Source organism: Lepidochelys olivacea (genome assembly GCF_965140295.1).
Source record: "Lepidochelys olivacea isolate rLepOli2 genome assembly, chromosome: 8".
Classification (NCBI taxonomy): domain Eukaryota; kingdom Metazoa; phylum Chordata; order Testudines; family Cheloniidae; genus Lepidochelys; species Lepidochelys olivacea.
In genome coordinates, this window is record NC_140418.1 from 51,430,410 (window position 1) to 51,446,663 (window position 16,254).

Genomic DNA, 16,254 nt, shown 5'->3' on the forward strand with positions numbered 1-16,254 from the left:
TGGGATGCGAAGCGATGCATCACTGGGCATTGGGACAGGACCCAGGATGCCCCGTGACCCCTTCCGCCTTCCCACAAGTCTTAGTGGCAAATGAGAAAGAGGTGCTCTGTGGGATAGCTGCTCAGAGTGCACCTCTCCTAAGAGCGCTGCAAGTGTGAACACGCGATTGTGCAGGCAGCTGACAGTGTGAACATGCAACAGAGGTTTTCCTTCGGTGCTCTCTGAGCGGCGTTGTTAACTGATGGCGCTATAACTTTGCCAGTGTAGACGTACCTTTAGTTGTTGTTAGCAGCTATTTAACTGCAATGACTACTTAACATTTTGGATAATGAGCATCATTGTCAAAGACCCCACGTTCTGCCCTAGCTTCTGTGTCTGACCCGCCTCCAGATGTTGTCCCACGCAGAGTGCATTACAGCCATGCCGTCCAGAGATGGCTAATGCCCAGATAACGTAGCATGGACTGTGGATGAAAGGAAAATTTTTGCAGCTGTGAGGCTGGTGCTTGTGCCATTGATTTGTCTGGCTTCAGGGATGCCCCAGGGCATCGTGACCCTTGGAATGAGGGATATGTCGGGGAAACCGGGAGTGAGTAATGACTTGCCAATGGGGAGCCTGCCTCCCTCCCTCTCAGTGCGCTAGGCCAGGGACAGTCCAGCTGAGCTACTGGGTTTCTCAGCGCATGGAGCAGGCAGAGGGGGCTGAGATGCAAAACTGGGATTTGGACGGGACCTCCCCATGGTGCGGATGAGGAGGGAGGCGCTGGTTTCGGATTGCCTGACTCTGACAAGCGGGCGCTGAGCTGCTCCCTGTGGTGTAACCCCGGGACCCTGCAGCTGGTGTGTCCCGTCCCCTCACCTTTCCCCTTCTCGGAGCAGCAGCAGCCGCCTAAATGCTGGTGGATGACTCGGAGGGCGATTGCTTTGGGCTGGCGGAGGCTTTGCTCCGGCCGCTGCTTGTCCATGCGGCCGGGCGCTCGGCTCTCCGCTGCTCCTGCCTATCTCCCTGGGATGCCGCCCGCCGCCGCCCGGTCTCTGGGAGAAGCCGAGCCGCCGCCGCCGGAGAGGGAGCGCGAGCGCGAGCCAGCGGCGGCCCCTGCGCGAGCCGTGGCCGGAGGGGAGACGTGGGGCCGGGCCTGGCCGGGAGCGAGCTGGACCAGAGGGATGGACCCGGGCCGGGGCGCCCAGTGAGCGGGGGCACGAGGGCAGCAGCCGGGTCCGGGCCGGAGCGAGCGGGCGGCCCGCCCCCAGCAGCATGGAGCCGCCCCCGGGCGCCCCCGGCGAGCCCGCGCCCTGGGGGCAGGAGCCCTTCGCGGGGCAGGAGCCGGAGGAGCTGGACGGAGCCGCTGCGGGCGTGATGGACCGGATCCTGCTGGAGTCGGTGTGCCAGCAGCAGGGCTGGGCCCGGGTCTACGGTGAGGAGCTCCCGGGTTCACCGGGCAACCCCTCCCCCCGCTGCGCCTAGCGCCGCCGCCGCTCCCCCGGTGCTCACCAGGCAGCCCCCCGCTGCGCCTAGCGCCCCCGTGTTCAGCGGGCAACCCCCCGCCCCCGCTGCGCCTTGCGTCCCCGCTCCCCCCGTGCTCACCGGGCAGCCCCCCGCTGCGCCTAGCGCCCCCGTGTTCAGCGGGCAACCCCCCGCCCCCGCTGCGCCTTGCGTCCCCGCTCCCCCCGTGCTCACCGGGCAGCCCCCCGCTGCGCCTAGCGCCCCCGTGTTCAGCGGGCAACCCCCCGCCCCCGCTGCGCCTTGCGTCCCCGCTCCCCCCGTGCTCACCGGGCAGCCCCTCGGGCACGCTGTTGCCCATGGGAGCTGTGCCTCCGCGCAAACCTTTGGTTCAATTTCATGGGCTCTGGGCGCACGTACGGGGACGGCGAAGAGGCTGGAAACCAGAGTCGTTGTCGCACGCCCCAGAATTTTGGAAGCTCATGGGGCGGCGGGAGGAGGTCTCCCCTCAGATACTGGGGAGGAGTGGTGTTGCGCTCCTGCTGAAATCACGTTTATGCAGGTGCTTTCTTGCCTGTTACTGTGAAGCTGTAGCTGACATCAAACCAAAGCCATATAAACGATGTCTGAGGGTTGAGAAGCTGCTTGGAGCCTTCTCTGCAGTCAACTCTTTGCAAGTGAATAATGAAAACAGAGTAACTTAGAGACAGAGAGTATGTATGTAAAGCTAAACTCCTGGCGCAGCCTCTGCTCTCTCCCCATCTCCCCCCCCCCGCCCTTAAAAGAGCAGCTCTGTTCAGCTGTGAACCCTGTTGTCAGAAACAGCCCTACAGATTAGGTTTCAGAATGTGCTATTGTTTACAGTCCCCTTTGTCAAGTGGCTGGCGAGGGATTCCATCAGAGATTCGGCAGCAGGTTGAAAAGTGATGAACAGACAAAAATTTCTAGTTTCTGCAGTCATCCTTCTTTTCTGGTGATTGCAACTGTTGAATGTCCCTAGATAAAGAGTTCTGATTAGCAGCAATTTATAATTCCCACCGAGGAAAAAAATAGGCTTTTAAAACCAGCAGTTTTACAAATTTGTTGGCAGGAAGCACTAGTTAAAATACCCTGTGATTTCCCCCCCCCCCCCCCCCCCCGCTAAAATGTCAAGATGTTTATGCTTAGCAGTGCACGTTGAAACCCGTTGTACTGTGACTTTAATTTGAACATCCTGTATTTGACTTATAAAGTACCCTAGGATCCAACAAATACAAAGATGTTATCATGCAACAATCTACACGTAAACCTTTTGTGTTGCTAGTAGTCACGTATAGGACACAAGTGTGCACAGTGCTTCATTTGCTCCCCTTGCCAGCAGGGTTTCTGATTACTATTAATGAATTACTAAAGGCTTGGAAGATACTGATATGGTTGGTCCTGTGGCTCCATAGTTACTGCTGTATATTAAACTGACATCTCTATTATTTATAGTAAAGGTTGATGAAAGTCTGGAAAAGGATATTACAATCTTTAGCAAACTGGCTGCTGTACAAGACCCAGTGTTATTTCCTATTCTTTCTCAAACCCTCCCTGGTATGTAACCTCCTAAAATAAACCTGACTTGTATGCCCAGCCTATTCCCGGGTTCTGATTTTGTTTTTAGCAGGAGTATATGCTCTAAGTTGAAACATCATGAAACTCGAGTCTCTTGACCAGTGTCTAAATAGTGGAATAGTGTTTTATTTGTCTTTCTGTAGTCCTGCCTTCCCTTCTATTTGCTCAAAGCATCTCACCATAGTTACTCCTGTTACTTGCCTCTGAGTGAAGATTACTCCAGCCAGGATCTTGCTTTCCCTCTAGGGAAATACTTGACAATCCAAACGTGTCTTGTGCTCTTAATGGTTGCAATATTTGAGTACATAGTTGCTATATTACTTCTACCTAACACAACTCAAAGGGCTTCACAGGTTCTTGATTAAATCCGAACCTCTCTTATCCTCACGGTTTCACTCTAGAGCAGTGCTATTCAAAGTGGTGCCGGTCCGCGAGCCATCGGCTGCCAGTTTGCGTGCACATTGGAAAAAAAAATTGCTGGTCCCCCACATCAGATAGCTTGAGAAGCACTGCTCTAGAGGACACTAATTTTATCCCTCTGAATCCTGACCAGACTTCCCAACTTGTTCATAGTCTACATGGTTAGGAACAAGAGGTCTTTGATGCGAGTGTCATTCTCTGTGTGTCAGCTAGTAGCATGGCTCCTGAAGCAGAAACATGTTATTTCCAGGATGCCTGAGAATACTTAGTGGCTGAGAAACAATTGTCAGCTCTTAGTTTTAGTGGGTACCACCAAAGTTGGTCTTTGACAGGTATCAGTGGGTAAATCAGGCCATGATTCCTATGGAAGATGCATCATATCCAAAAGATCTTCATCCTTCATATTGAAACCGTTAGTAGACAGTGCTGGGAGATTAGATGATTGTTGTCTTGTGTCTTTTATAGTACTACACAAAGTGGTGCTTAACAACATAGTTACACCGATAACTCTTTCCTTTCAGTAGTATCAGTTTCATGTGTTAGTGATTACAGAACATAATGGAGGTTTTTTTTAGAAAGTTAGTGTGAACAGAGTACAGAAGAGAGCAGTTTAGCACTGAGCTGTATACTTGTTTAGAATTTTTCTTAAGGTCAAGTCGTGGAGCAAAATGAGAATGTACTTGTGGGGAGAATGTCTGGCACCAGACAATCTGATTGTTACAGGATATAACCTTGGGTATTAGTGGAAACAGTAATGCAATTTCAAAATTAGCCATGGTGTAAAACGTTAGTTGTTGATAAAGTCACAGTGTACATCCTGTTTTGTGATGTCTGACACACATGTGCAGGCAGAAATAGTCTGATTTGCCTGTGTACCAGTACAACTGGCTCAAAAGCTATGGAAGTTAGTGATGTATTCACACATGATTGTTCAATAAAAGTGAATTTTGTAACCCAAGGGCTGCAGGGCTTTTTTTAGTTGTTATCAAAACTAAGTAATTACTAGTTCTTGTCTTCAGATGAAGAGATCTGATGGTAGTATTGTCTTCTCTTCCTCCCTGCAGAACTGCATTTTGTTTAGATAGTAAACAAATATTTCGGCCTGCTTACTATTGCTTGTGATCCTTTCACAGACTGATCTGACTAAGTTTGTGGGCAGTAAGTCAAATTGAAGCAATGCCATGTTTGTACACAACTAAATATGGATTTCAAATCTACAAGTGACAAATGTATAACATATTTTAGTTATTTATAGCATTAAAGACTTGCACAGTTGGTTGAAGAAAGACTTGCACAGTGGCATAGCTAAGGGAAAGCCCAGCCTTACTGTCTGTTGTCTAATAAATTAATACTAACTATTTCACTGTGAATAAGTGAGTGGGAAGCATATCTAATGTGAAATGTTAAGTACAGTTTTCTGTCATGGCAAGAAGAGGAGTTACATAATAGCTATTTATTTTCTTAATGCTTTTATGAACACAACAAAGTATGCTTTTGGATTGTTCAAAATGAAAACAACAAGGAGTCCTTGTGGCACCTTAGAGACTAACAAATTTATTTGGGCATAAGCTTGAAGTGGGTTTTAGCCCATGAAAGCTTATGCCCAAATAAATTTGTTAGTCTCTAAGGTGCCACAAGGACTCCTTGTTGTTTTTGCTGATACAGACTAACACGGCTACCATTCTGAAACCTTTCAAAATGAAAGTTAATGATCTGAGAAGTGATTCAAACAATTCAAACAATGGAAATAATTATTTAAAAACAAATGAGTTCTCTGCCCTCTTACTGAAATTTGATTATTTTTGTGCATCTCTGTTCGGTAACTACATACTGTTCAGCTTGCATGTATCCACGGAGCTTATTCATGATTGTTAGGGGAACTGGTCCAATTGTGGAGCTGGTAAAATTTCATCTGTAAGCACAGAGAAGAGGATTCAGTCGTAATATACAATAATTATTGGTCTTTGTGTTATGCAAGTGGTATGACAATGATGTGAATGCAGTAGGACTTTACAATGTCTGGGATGTGATTGCAGAGTGACACAGGTCTTGTCTATCCTCGCTGTGATATATCTAAATCATAGTCTAGCTATTTCTGTATTTCCTGAGTTAACTTCAAGAGCTAATCTTTAGCTTCTTTTTTCCACTGTTTTTTGCAGGTTTGACAGTTTATGCTTAAATGAATAGCTGATGACCTCATAAATCCATTAACATATAATGCCTTACTCAAGGACAATGTTAATTCTGAAATCTGATTTCTCTGAGCTTGGTATCTGAATAACGGACAGTAATAGCAAATATGCTATTTGTCAGTATGCTAGTTTTAATTGTTCATGAAACACAAGTTATGTGCATATTGTGGGATGCTGTTTCCTGGAACCAGTTTTGAGACAGAACTGATGTGTACTAGTTGATGTCTTGCTTTAGAGTCATAGCACGTGAGCAGTTTGGGTAAGAGGAAAGATTCTGTCTTTTCTTCACTAAGAGCCATAATATTTCCCTTATACACACACACAAATGTCCCTTTACAAGATATTCTAAAGCACCTACAGATGTTTCAAATCGGCCCCCTTCTAATTCAAAATAAATAAACAAACAAAAACAGACTAAGGCTGAATTCTCTGTACCCTCAATACCAACAGTAAAAATGAGCAATTATGTTGAACAGTATGGCTGGTTGACTGTCCATAGACTGTGTAACAATGCATTATACAGCTAGAATTGCAGCATTTGTATGAAATGTCCTGTGTGGTAGGGGAAGAATCAGATCTTGCCAGATTTATCTTCTGTCTCATCAGGTTGAAAACTTTACAATAATGATTGTCAAATTTTTTTTAAGTTAGTAATTTTAAACTTAATTTTGAAGAGCAAGGGTATTAAAAATGTATGAAACTGGAATTATCAAAGTATTTTGTGTATGTGTGTAGAAAATAAAGCATACAGGTGTCTGCTAATTCTTGTATATTCATCTTTACATGCTGATTGTTTCCTTCTTTGATCTTATCTACATTTAAGAAACATCTTTTCTGTTTTTCAACAATGGTGCAGCTATATTTTTGATAGCAATAGTATAAGCGCTAATGCACAGCATTCTAGGACACTTTCATCATCTCTTCCTCCAATCCTGTGAGCTGTGTACACATCCTTTGTGCATGGTGGAAGAAGAGATTGCTAGGGTGGGGAAGGGAGTATTCGCTACACAGATTGAAGGGTTCCTCATTCCTCTGTGCATACTGATGGCTGAAAAATCCATTACTTATTTTTAAAATGTAAAAGGAAGAATAACCTAAAACCTATGGAAAAGTTCCTCTTCTGATGCACTGACTTTAATTCAAAATGAAAGAGAAAACTAGAATTGTGGTACAAGGCACAAATGGGTTGGGAGGATAAGGCCTCTTTCGGACTGTCATTTATGATGTTTTTGTACAATGCCTAACATCATGGGGTCCAACCTGGTTGTAGGCTTTAGGAGCTACCATAAGATATTAGTTAAAACTAATTTAAGAGAATCAAATGGAAAAGGAAGTAGGAGCTACATTTATTACAGGCAAAAATAGTTAGGTTAGGTCCCTTATGGCCGTCTAAAGAAGAGAGGTTAATTTAAGTGAAGGTTTTAAATAAACGAGCTTGATACAAATTGCAAATGGACAGCTGTACCCAGAGAGGATTTATTGCTGCCCTCCCCTTGCAGTCACAAATCTGATGTTCGATTGATTCAGAGAATTCTCCACTGTGTCCCCTGATTTATTTGGCTATACCCATTTCATGGACAGTTCTGCCTCCACTGGCCAGCTGCAAGTGCGCTCAGGGGAGTGAGAGATGAGGACATTTTGTGCTATTGCAACACCCATTCTAGGTGGACTTTCCATCACTGGGAGCCCTGTTCTTTTCCTGGTGTATTGACAGCCTTGAATCAAGCTGGTGTGTCTCAGGACTGGATCTGGCCTAGTCTTTCTTGCTATTTCTTTCTGCAATAAAGCTAAGTATAGGAGTAATTAACCTTATTATGTTTAAGAAGATGAACCACAGAGAATGTTAGTTACATTAACGTTAATCAATACATGGCGTGATTCAGAGTTTAGCCTGACTTGGAGTCTTGTCTTGTTGTGTTTTTTCCTAGGAATTACATATCATTTCATATATTAAAATGACTCTTAATCTTTGGAGGCCCCAACAATATCTAGGCATGTTGGGATAGATTTAGGATGACTCTTTTTCTAAAACTTTAGCTCCCCGACTCTTGTATTTCAGCCAGACTATTTATCTTTGTCTGAACATTTTCGTGTGCTGCTGTTTCCTATTTTTAAACAATAGAAAAAAATAGAGACGATAAGAGGAACATAACTGTGACCTATTGACTTACTCTGAGATCATGGATTCCTTTCAACTGATATATTTATAGAGCCAATAAAAAGTAGCTGAGATTTCTGTTTTATTCCTGTGTGTGTGTGTAAAATCCTTAAAAAAAACAAACCTATTTTAAAAGGTCATAGCAAGCATGAAAATCACAATGGGTTTGCCTCCAAGGTGATTTAGTCCCACAGACCATGTTATAACATGCACTAGGGAATGTACTGTGCACCAGCAGGGTCCACATGGGTCACTTAGGGCAGATTCAGATTTACATCCCTCTAGTATGGACTAAACTAAAGCATTGTATAGACAAGCCTATGGTGTGGGTTTTCTATCACTTGTAAGCACGGTAAACACCTAAGATGACTATAACTGAATGGAGTAATAGGAAAATATTTTGCTCCATTTTTTGACAGCACTTTATGTTCAGTTTTTCCATTGTTGATGATCAGTATGTGGTCTTTAAACATGGGAAAATAAAATCTCTTAATTCATTAAAAGTAATTTTAAAAAAAAAATTTTTTTTTTATTTTTTTAGTTAATTAAAAAAGCAAGTTTGTATTGTCCTTCTAAGTTGAAGTAGCAAGATGATCAATAATATCAGGTAAGCATTGGGAACTGAAGGGAGTCGTTTGTGCTCCAGTAAATAGAAATAAAGAATCTAAACTAGTGAACTTTTATCTTCTGAAGAAAACTTTTACAGCTGGGAATGCTGTATTAAATGCTGTACAGCATTAAAAATTAGGCTCTATTCTTTAAGCTCTGGCCAGCGCTTAGCTAACACATTCATCCTGCAAACTTTGGGAAAACAGCAGATGTGCAGTCTGTCTGATACCGATTTGCATGAGAATACTTGTGCACCTTGACTAGTTTTTGGCTTGATTAAAACTTACAAGCACCTCTTTCTTCACTACAGTAGGATGCATGCATTAATGGCTTGATAGAAAATATATAGTACTTCCTCTGTTTAAGCTGATAAGTAAAAATAGATATCTGTCCAGTGCTACAACATAGATATGCATGGTGCTTTACCGACAAAAGACACAGTCCTTGCCCTGAGGGAGTTTGTAGTCTAGATTGATGACACAGATGACAACAGACAATGGGATTGGAACTAGAGAGAGTATTACACAGTACAATATTATGAAGTTCTCTTATTCTTTGATTGTATATGTAATATTCTATTTTAAAATTTGCATACAAATAAGTTTTTAAAAGCAAAGATGGGAGTGAAAATGTGTGCTGTGGAGAGATAAAAAGCAGAACTTGATGGAGGTTGCATGGCTCAGGAGTTCATGAGCTGTAGCTCACGAAAGCTTATGCTCAAATAAATTTGTTAGTCTCTAAGGTGCCACTAGTACTCCTTTTCTTTTTGAGTTCTAGGAAGTTATTCGAGGAGAAGGGCCAGCATAGGGGGAAGATAACCGTGTCACATTTTGGAAAAGGGGGTTGTGGAGAGAGATGGGAGAAAATATTTTGATGTGCAGAACACTGAATGAGAGGATGAAAAATTTTTTGAATTTTATGTGAAGGAGGTATACTGGCAGTGAAAGGACTGGTGGGAGAGGAAGACAAATTTGGGACATTATTTTGGGTAGACTGTAGAGGTGCAAGGTAAGTGTCAGGGAGGTTGTAGTAGGCTAGGGGGTAGAAGACCATGGCACAGCCAAGGGTTTTGACAGAGGTGGAGAGGAACAGAGTTTATTTTTTGTTTGGTGTGTTTTTTTTAGGTCTTGTAAAGGAATGAGATGTGATTTAGCAATACATGTGAGGAAATGAGGATTTCAATTCTTCTAGGTAGTTTCTTGGGAAACTAGCATTTTTTTATCACACCCAAACAGTTGGTAATGCTTCATCAAAGTCCATTGTTTTCTTTCTTGATATTTCACCTTAACAAGATTTCAGTGATTAAAACATAAAGACTGGGAATTTGGGAGTATAGTATTGCCAGGTTGTTGTCTTTCCTGTAATGGTTTTGAGTTGTTTTCATAGCTAATAGGTATGATTTTCTGGGACTGGCAAGAATGTTGCCCCATCTTTGGACATTTTGTCATCAGTGATCTTGCCAGTTCTGAGATTTTTCATTTTGTGGAATCCAGTGGAAGGGGGAAGAAAAGAAGCATTCATTAAGCCAGTAAGGCTTTTAGAGCTCTGAAAGGCTCAGAGTTGTTGCTAGATGGCAGCTCTCCAGTCACTGCACTAAAGGGTGTTTTCCCCTACACAAACTTTTCCCTGTGGTGTTAAAGGGTCAGTGCTACTGTATGGACAGCCGAGTGGTTCATTCTATATGAACTTTGAGGGGGGTTGGGTTGAACAAGCTTGAAATCATGGAAATTTATTTTTCGTTTCCTTTCTTGGATTTTGTTTCCTAAAAGAGGAAGTCTCCACGTAACTGTGAGTGAAGTATAATGAATTAACTGTCCATTTCCTCTTAAAGAGGATATATCCTGTGTGTAGCCTTTTGTTACTGGTACTTAGAGGAAATGTGGGTGGAACTGAGCGTGGTTGGGTCTTTCTTGATAATTGCTATTTCTGTATAGCATAGGTAGTTGAGAATTTAATGTATTTGCTTTTTGGCTACCCACATCCATTGAGATGGTTAGGTGGTTTTCGATATAGAGAGCTATTTTTCACACCTATTTATCTTGTAATGTTAGCACAGTAGACTAGTGCACTAGCCCTTTAACCCCCTATAGATGGGGAACTGTTGAACTGCAGTGTTACTCAGAACACTGAATAATAGTGAGATTTTTGATTCTGCATAAAAGTGGAGGGTTGAGCCTAGTATTCAGAGTCTTTTCAAGGTATTGAGCAATTATTTAATTGTTGTTGCAGCTGATGAGCTCTTTATTAATAATGCTGTGTCTGAGAGTAGAGAAAATGTCTAATTTATCTATGGTATTCATCACTCTAGTATCTAAGCACCTCAAAAACATTAATGGATTTATCTTCAAAATGTTGCTGTGAAGTAGAGAAGGATTCTACCCACTGGACAGGTGTAGATATAGCGTAAATAAGGCACAAATAGATCAAGTGACTTGCCCAAGGACACGCAAGAAATTTGCCAATGGAACTTTGATCTCCTGAGACCTAATCCAGTGTTTTGTTTGCCTGTTTTAGATGACATAGTTTCATGTTTGGGACTGCCTTTAAATCTGTTTCTTTCCCTTTGTACTGTCACAGCTCTGGACAATCATCTGAAAAGCGTCTAACACTCCCTAGATTTAAGCCCTGGAAGGGAGATGTTCTCAGCTGGGAATTCAGGTATTTGCATTCCCCAATTTTGAGCCAACAAAGCCCAAGTTTGTTGACCTTTAGGACACAGTGTAAAGCTTATCTACTCAGAGTGATAATGGACTGATTTGAGGTGATGATAAAGGAGCTCAGTTCAGCTGACATTGATCAACGTTTGCTTACATTTGTATGACCGGTCAGACACTTAATGGGGGTGCATTTTATACATTCCTAAATAAATGGACAATTTTTCTTTGATACATTTGTTGATAATATTGTCTACCAAGACTGGAATTTAAAACCCTAAGGCAAAGATGATACTGGCAAAATCACTTGACATACATGCCTGACATCTTTTTACAGACATTTTAGATCCTGTGCCAGTGGGTAATGCTTTCAGATTCAGTGGTGTTTGCCAGGAGGCTTGACTGACAGCAGTTTTCCACAGTAGTTGGGAATTTTGTCTGATCTTGTTTAGGAATATAGCACGGAACAAGAGTAATGCAAATGAAGTAAGATGAAATGGAAGGCTTACTGAGTGGCATGTTCTCTGTGAACTGACTGCAGCTGAGACTGCTTCAAAATAGCCAGATTTGTTACGTTTCCTAGATTGGTTGAGAGGGCTGTGAAAAACTTATTCCATACAACAGATGCACAGCAAACATACAGTATTGATTCCCAATGGAATATCACTGCATTTTTTTTATTGGTTGTTCGTTTAAGGCTTTTCTAGCACCATTTACGTCATTACAGATATGTATCTAGCAATAGCAAATACACCATACTGTGTCTCCATTTTAATGTTTGTTTACAAATCAACAGATACTTCATAGCTTCTTTTGACAATTGGAAATGAGAAGACAGGGATAGTATTATGCTACCCAGCTATTATCAGAAGTAGATAGTAATGACATATGGACATGAAAAGGATCTGTCCCACTGCAGCATGTTGTGAGCACTTGCATACCTCATCATGCCAATGAAGTATGATGATGGTGATTGTTTACTTGGTAAAAAGAAAAGGAGTACTTGTGGCACCTTAGAGACTAACCAATTTATTTGAGCATAAGCTTATCTCAAATAAATGTGTTAGTCTCTAAGGTGCCACAAGTACTCCTTTTCTTTTTGCAAATACAGACTAACACGGCTGTTACTCTGAAACCTGTTTACTTGGTAGTATTTCCATGAATTCCATTGAGTCCTTCCTTCCACCACGAGCCAAGACCTAGTGGATTCAGGTGTAAAGTAGCCTTTCCTCTCTGAGGATAATGGATTTAAATCCAGTTTAAGTTGGCAGCAGAAGAATTTTTCGACCTTACCCAAGTGGATATTTGTCTGCAACAAAAGGTTGTGTTTCAGTCTTCCAAAGTTGACAGCCTTTCCACTTGGAGCGGTCTAGCACTGCAGTAAATGGCATTGCAAGTAAAGATCATGTGTACTGGCAGAGTTGTGTGCAGGAAGGGTGTACAGAGCTTTTCTATACTGTGCCTTGTTCCATAAATTGCTAGTATTTTCTCATTTTTCTGTCCAAATATAGTTACTCAAATTAAGAAAGAGATCCCACAGACACCATCTTTTCCAGCACAGACGGGCCTTAGGAAGTGCGGCATGATCTTTCTTAGGAATTCTAATCTGTAGTCAGTTGGTGTAAATGTCCACTAGAGACTAGGAGGAGACCATCCAACTCATTTTCCTTTTGATTGGGATATGAACCAATTCTCTAAAGGTGAAATCAGCCTACTGTGATACTTAACCTCACTGAAAGATTATTTAATTTAATTGTGTTCCTGTTATGCACTGGTCAGTGCTGTGAACTCTGCCATGGTCCTGGACATTAAAAAAGCATAAGAAAATGACTTTATAGTGATCCTCTAGGTGTAGAAAACAGAAACTGGATTCTTACATACTCAGGTTGGCAACAGTTTGCAGCAGAGGCTGAAGCTTCATTAGCTACTGCTTCACCTTAGCCATAAGAGATTTCAGCTGCCATATTCAGTCAGCCAGATATCTTATAAACACAAAATCGATTTATAAATCCATCTTATCCACTTTGGGGCCTGCTAAGTGCAGTTTGGGAAGAATCTTATATATTTTTGAAAGAGACTGGTATTCAGTAAAATTTCATCAATAGCTTTTTTTAATGACTAGTATCAAATGGGTTATGAATACATACTAAAAAAAGTGCAGTGTTTCAAGCTGGGTACAATAACAATCTGTAAAGGAAAACGTAGAGTACATCACTTACTACTCACTCGTATTCGTCCCTGAAATGTCCTACCAAACAAAATGTTGTTAACTGTACTTTTGACATCTATTTATGATAACTGTTTGAGTCCACAGCTGACACAGCATCCCTTTTTTCTTTCCAGATGTTTATTGATGCGGCTTCTTCATGATCTGCTTGATGTTCACCTCTTTAGGATCAGTTTCTGCTGTATTTCAAAATGGATATGTTCCTTTCATAGAAAGAAATCTTGTCTGACTAGTAGATTTCCATTTTAACCAATGTGTTTTTAGTTTAGGTAGATGCAAACTTGGACATGAGTTCTATGTAGCCTTTCTCTTACTCCCAGGATAGAAGGTGTTTTTTTAGGGTAACTTCTTTTCTTCCTGATCTCCATCGCTGATCATTGTGAATTTAGGGGGAAGTGGAGCGAATGGGATGTGTTGGTTTCTTCAAAGCTGTTGTTGTTGTTACTGTGAATCAGTTAGCCTTGTACTCTAAGGAAGTTGACTCATTTCTTATTTTCTCCGGAGACAAGCTGTGTCACCTGTCTGTTGCTGCAGCCACCTGCACAGCCTAAAGAAGGGTCCTCCTAAGGCCGCTCCAGTTTGGGGTTGCTATTACTCTGACCCTGGGCTGTACTTTTTCCTCCTCCCCACTCCCCTTTTCTGTAGTTTCTTCCAGTGGTGACTTGGTTCAAGGCTCTGAGCCATATCTTTTGTGAGCTTATGGGGCTTTTGCTTTGAATCTGGGGCACCAGGCATGTGATTATTTGTCTAGGACGCTTGGAGAAATCAGTGTAGGTGGTACAGCTGTGCAGTGTTCAACAGCTACACAGCTTTTAGTTAAGCCTCATGGAGGAATTAATATCTCAAGGTATTGGATAACCTTGGAAAATAGTAGCTCACTCCTGTAATTTCACAAAGTAGATGTAGTTGAACACAGTACTTAATGTAGTCATCCATCTTCAAGTAAACTTTATTTTACTTTGCTTTCTCTTTCTATTTACTTCTGCATTGTGTTTTAGGAAACACCATAATATTCTGGTTTCATGTTTTAATAAGAACAGCCATACTGGATCAGACCAAAGGTCCATCTAGCTCTTTATCCAGTCTTCTGACAGTGGCCAATGTCAGTTGCCCCAGAGGGAATGAACAGAACAGGTAATCATCAAGTGTTGCCCATTCCCAGCTTCTGGCAATAGAGCAAGACAATAGAGTAGACCAGCTAAGCCCCTGATTGACATTTGTCCAATGTCATAAAATGAAAACACAATTCAGCATAACTGGTAATCTCTGCTCAGGAGAGGGCTAAGACTAGAGCACTGTACGTGTTGTAGAGCTGTGTATGAAACATGACATAGGTCTTGATCCAGCTCCCAGTGACTTCAGCATATGTTGGATCCTATTGCTGCATTTATTGGTAGTGAGGGTTTGAAAACCCTGTTGCTCAGTGCATGGGAGAGGTATTCAGCAGTATTGGGAGCAACAAAGCCTGAGTGCATAGAGGGAAGAGTGTTTTTTGCAGTTCCTGGCTATAACAATTAGGTGCCACTCCTTCCCTTCACCACTCAGTTTCACTGTTCCCCTGAGCAGGAATGTATACAACAGCATGATGGGATGGAGGTGGGACTCCAGTGAACTGGCAAAGTGACATGCAGGAGGCTGGGCTCTGACCAGCCAGGAGCTGAGCATTAGAGGGACCTGCTTTGGAAGCCAGACCCCACAGCATTTGAAGTGACTAGCAGGGAACCCTGGGGCCTCAAGACCACAGCTGAAGGGGACCAGAACTTTTGAGGATGTGAGGACTAGATCTGCTTGGGAAATCTGTGACCAGCAGGATTGAGACCTAAAGACTGGGCATCTATCGGAGATGGCTGGGAAAAGGACCCCTTCTGCTGTTCCTCCATTTCCCTCCATTCTTGGGAAGGGGCAGAATTGGGGATGTGAAAAGGACACAGGGGCGCAGATATATTTTTCTCCCCCTGCCACCAATGCTAGTAAATTTAGTCCTTAGGCTAGTTAAGGAGTTCTCAAACTGGGGGTCAGGACCCATCAGGGGGTCACAGGGTTATTACATGGAGGGTTGTGAGCTGCCAGCCTCCACCCCAAGCCCCACTTTGCCTCCATCATTTATAATGGTGTTAAATATACAAAAAAGTGTTTTTAAATTTATAAGTGGGGGTTGCACTGAGGGGCTTGCTATGTGAAAGGGGTCACCAGTACAAAAGTTTGAGATCCAATGGGCTAGTTGATGTCAGATGACTTTATTCCAAGCTCTGATTTGCACTGGCTTTTCACTTAGTCATCAAAAGAGACTTTCTAGCGACCTACCCCTCTTCAATCCTTCCCCCAAACCAAGATTGTATTCTGCTCTTTCAAAACCTAATACAATTTGTAATCCGTTTTAAAGAGATGAAGAACAAAATACAAGGGTTGAATTATTTTGCTGCATGTTGGGCTGGCAGAAGGGAGGTGAGTGTAAAACACCCCCGCCACCCTTGCCAGAGCCCATGAGCAGTTCTACTGACTGAGTTGTCAAGAGGGATCACTAATGACTGCCTTCTCCACTAGGACTCAGTGTGCTGCTTCTGTAGCATGGTAGTGGCACTGCTAGCCTGACAGCAAAGAATTCAGCAGGAGACCTGAACTCTGGTTTCCACTTGGGCTCCAAATTCTATCAAATTGTGTAACAGCTAGGCTGCTGGACAGGCCAGATATTTCTCTCTGACACTTGCCTGCAGAGTGTTGGGTGAAGGGGGGATGCTGTTTATGTTGAAGGCAGATATTGCCAAGTTAAAGGCTGCTGCTAAAATGGGCATGGAATATGAGCACTTTCAGTAGTAGCTTTGTGGACTTTGATGTAGTTTAATATCATAGAAGGTACATGTCCCAGCCTGAGGAAAACAGTAATATTTTTATATTCTTCTCTACAGTATCTACCCCCCTCTGCCCAAACCCTTTCTCCCATCCCCCTTTCTTACTTGG

At 42.8% G+C, this 16,254-nt stretch overlaps 1 protein-coding gene across 2 annotated transcripts in view; it reads left to right on the forward strand.

Annotated features, from left to right (window-relative positions):
• Nucleotides 1–1,022: 1,022 nt before the first annotated feature.
• RASAL2 (RAS protein activator like 2) overlaps nt 1,023–16,254 on the forward strand; it is a 267,847-nt gene continuing 252,615 nt past the window's right edge. The window contains exon 1 of one of the 2 annotated variants that reach the window (XM_084637148.1): nt 1,023–1,414. In XM_084637148.1, the coding sequence (XP_084493274.1) occupies nt 1,255–1,414 (160 nt within the window). In that variant the 5' untranslated portion in view covers nt 1,023–1,254. The remainder of the gene's footprint in view (nt 1,415–16,254) is intronic. The other variant, XM_084637147.1, reaches the window with a different exon arrangement.